General features: G+C 50.3%; 1 protein-coding gene across 1 annotated transcript; it reads left to right on the forward strand.

The window, feature by feature from the left end:
* The first annotated feature begins 268 nt into the window (after positions 1-268).
* On the forward strand, positions 269-1,923 carry LOC121866841 (vegetative cell wall protein gp1-like). Its single transcript, XM_042366578.1, has 2 exons — positions 269-326; positions 1,352-1,923. The coding sequence occupies exons 1-2, from the start codon at positions 269-271 to the stop codon at positions 1,921-1,923; spliced, it is 630 nt and encodes a 209-aa protein (XP_042222512.1).
* Positions 1,924-2,672: the final 749 nt, after the last annotated feature.

Raw genomic sequence — 2,672 nt, forward strand, 5'->3', positions numbered from 1 at the left:
TGCCACACCGGCCTCCACATCAGTTGAATTGTTCGATTTGGCAGACAGCTGTACTGTACCTAATGAAAAGCTTAACAGTCTAGTTAACGCTGTGAAGACCTGTAGTGATGGACGTCCACAGTTTATGACCCGTACGTGATGCTTCGTCCTTGATCATGTACGTGATGGTTCGTCCTTGATCATGTACGTGATGGTTCGTCCTTGATCCTGTACATGATGGTTCGTCCTTGATCATGTACGTGATGGTTCGTCCTTGATCGTGTTCGTGATGGTTCGTCCTTGGATCCCAGCCGTGATGGTTCGTCCCGGATCAAGTGTACGTGATGGTTAGGTCCTTGATCATGTACGTGATGGTTCGTCCTTGATCATAAAAATGATGGTTCGTCCTTGATCATGTGATGTGATGAATTGTCCTGATCATGTACGTGATGGTTCGTCCTGATCATGTGCGCTTTACGGTTCGTCCTTGATCGTGTTCGTGATGGTTCGTCCCTTGATCCTGTACGTGATGGTTCGTCCTTGATCATGTACGTGATGGGTTAGGTCCTTTGATCGCGTAATGTGATGGTTAGGTCCTTGATCATGTACGTGATGGTTAGGTCCTTGATCATGTACGTGATGGTTAGGTCCTTGATCATGTACGTTTAGGAAATAATGACAAATATGACAAGTGTCTCCAATAGTATATGTTGTAAAAGATAACGAAATATTCCAAACTTTTGCTTTGTGTTTGTGGTGTTTGTGTGTTTGTGGTGTTTGTGTGTTTATAGTGTTTGTGTGTTTATAGTGTTTGTGTGTTTGTGATGTTTGTGTGTTGTGGTGTTTGTGTGTTTGTGGGTTGTAGTGTTTGTGTGTGTGTGGTGTTTGTGTGTTTATGTGTTGTAGTGTTTGTGTGTTGTGGTGTTTGTGTGTTTGTGTGTTGTGTGTTTGTGTGTTTTGGTGTTGTGTGTTTGTGTGTTGTGGTGTTTGTGTGTTTGTGTGTTGTGGTGTTTGTGTGTTTGTGCGTTGTGTTTGTTGTGGGGTTTGTGTGTTGTGTTTGTGTGTTGTGGTGTTTGTGTGTTTGTGGTGTTTGTGTGTTGTGGGGTTTGTGTGTTGTGGTGTTTGTGTGTTTGTGGTGTTTGTGTGATTTTGGTGTTTGTGCGAGAAACGGTATGGCCAAATCGTCATCTTGTCATGGGGTTCCACTCTAAACAGGCCCCAATCCTGCTTGCTTCTCCCCACCCCCCCATTCTTTCCTACCTCTCACCTGCCTACACACACACACCTCACTTCCTTCTCAGCCCACCACGCCCAACACCCATCATCCAGTCCACTTCAGCCCACCCGCCCACGCTCCTTCACCCATCTCCAGCCTGCTCCAGCCCACTCCCGCCCACGCTCCTTCACCCATCCTCCAGCCCACTCCAGCCCACTCCCGACGTTCACCCATCATCCAGCCCACCTGCCCACGCTCCTTCACCCATCCTCCAGCCCACTCTCGCCCACGCCCTTCAATCACCCAATCCACCCACCTCTGCCCACGCCTCTCACCCATCCTCCAGCCCACTCTCGCCCTACCTTCACCCATCATCCAGCCCACTCCGCCCACGCTCCCTTCACCCATCCTCCAGCCCACTCCCGCCCACGCTCTCACCCATCATCCAGCCCACTCCCGCCCACGCCTTCACCCATCATCCAGCCCACTCCAGCCCACTCCCGCCCACGCTCCTTCACCCATCATCCAGCCCACTCCAGCCCACTCCCGCCACGCCTTCACCCATCCTCCAGCCCACTCCTGCCCACGCTCCTTCACCCATCATCCAGCCCACTCCCGCCCACGCCGCCTCTCAGCCTCACAAGGAAAGTCCTGAATGTTCCGGCAAACTGCTAAAGAGACGGAAAATTGATGAAATTTTAAAAGCAGAGAAACGTCCAGTACTCTGAGTGACTCCTGCAAGAGCTGAGTACCAGAAGAGTACAGTAGGGTACCTGATGACTCTGAAGTGTTGGAATTGAAGACCAGAACAGAGCAGTATGAGGTTCTGAGTGACCTGCAAGTGTTGAGTACCAGAAGATTGACTACCAGAACAGAGTACAGTAAGGAGGTACCTGAGTGACTCCTGCAAGTGTTGAGTACCAGAAGATTGACTACCAGAAGAGAGTACAGTAGAGGTACTCTGAGGACTCCTGCAAGTGTTGAGTACCGAAGATTGATTACCAGAAGAGAGTACAGTAAGGAGTACGAGTGACTCCTAAGCAAGGAGTACATTAAAATTTAGGGAATACTTGTATATATGAGAATTAAAGCCCAGATAGAGGGAGGGGGTTGAGATGGGGTTATGTGGGGGGTGTGTGATGGTTATATGATGGGGGTTGGTGAGGGATGGGTTAGGGGGGTTGATGGGTTATGGGGTTGGATAGGTGATGGGGGGTTGTGATGGGAGGAGGGGTTGTGAGGTTGTCAGGATGTTGGGGTTGTGATGGGGTTTGATGGGGTTATGGGGGTTGAGTATGGGGTTATGGGGTTGTGATGGGGTGGGGGTTGTGATGGGGTATGGGGGTTGTGATGGATGGGTTGTGATGGGTATGGGGTTAGATGGGTATGGTGATGGGGGTTGTGATGGGGTTATGGGTGATGTATGGGGGTTGTATGGGGTTGTGGGGGTTGTGATGGGGTTATGGGGTGGATGGGG

The sequence above is a fragment of the Homarus americanus genome, unplaced genomic scaffold (assembly GCF_018991925.1).
Source record: "Homarus americanus isolate GMGI-L3 unplaced genomic scaffold, GMGI_Hamer_2.0 scaffold16340, whole genome shotgun sequence".
In the NCBI taxonomy this organism is placed as follows: domain Eukaryota; kingdom Metazoa; phylum Arthropoda; class Malacostraca; order Decapoda; family Nephropidae; genus Homarus; species Homarus americanus.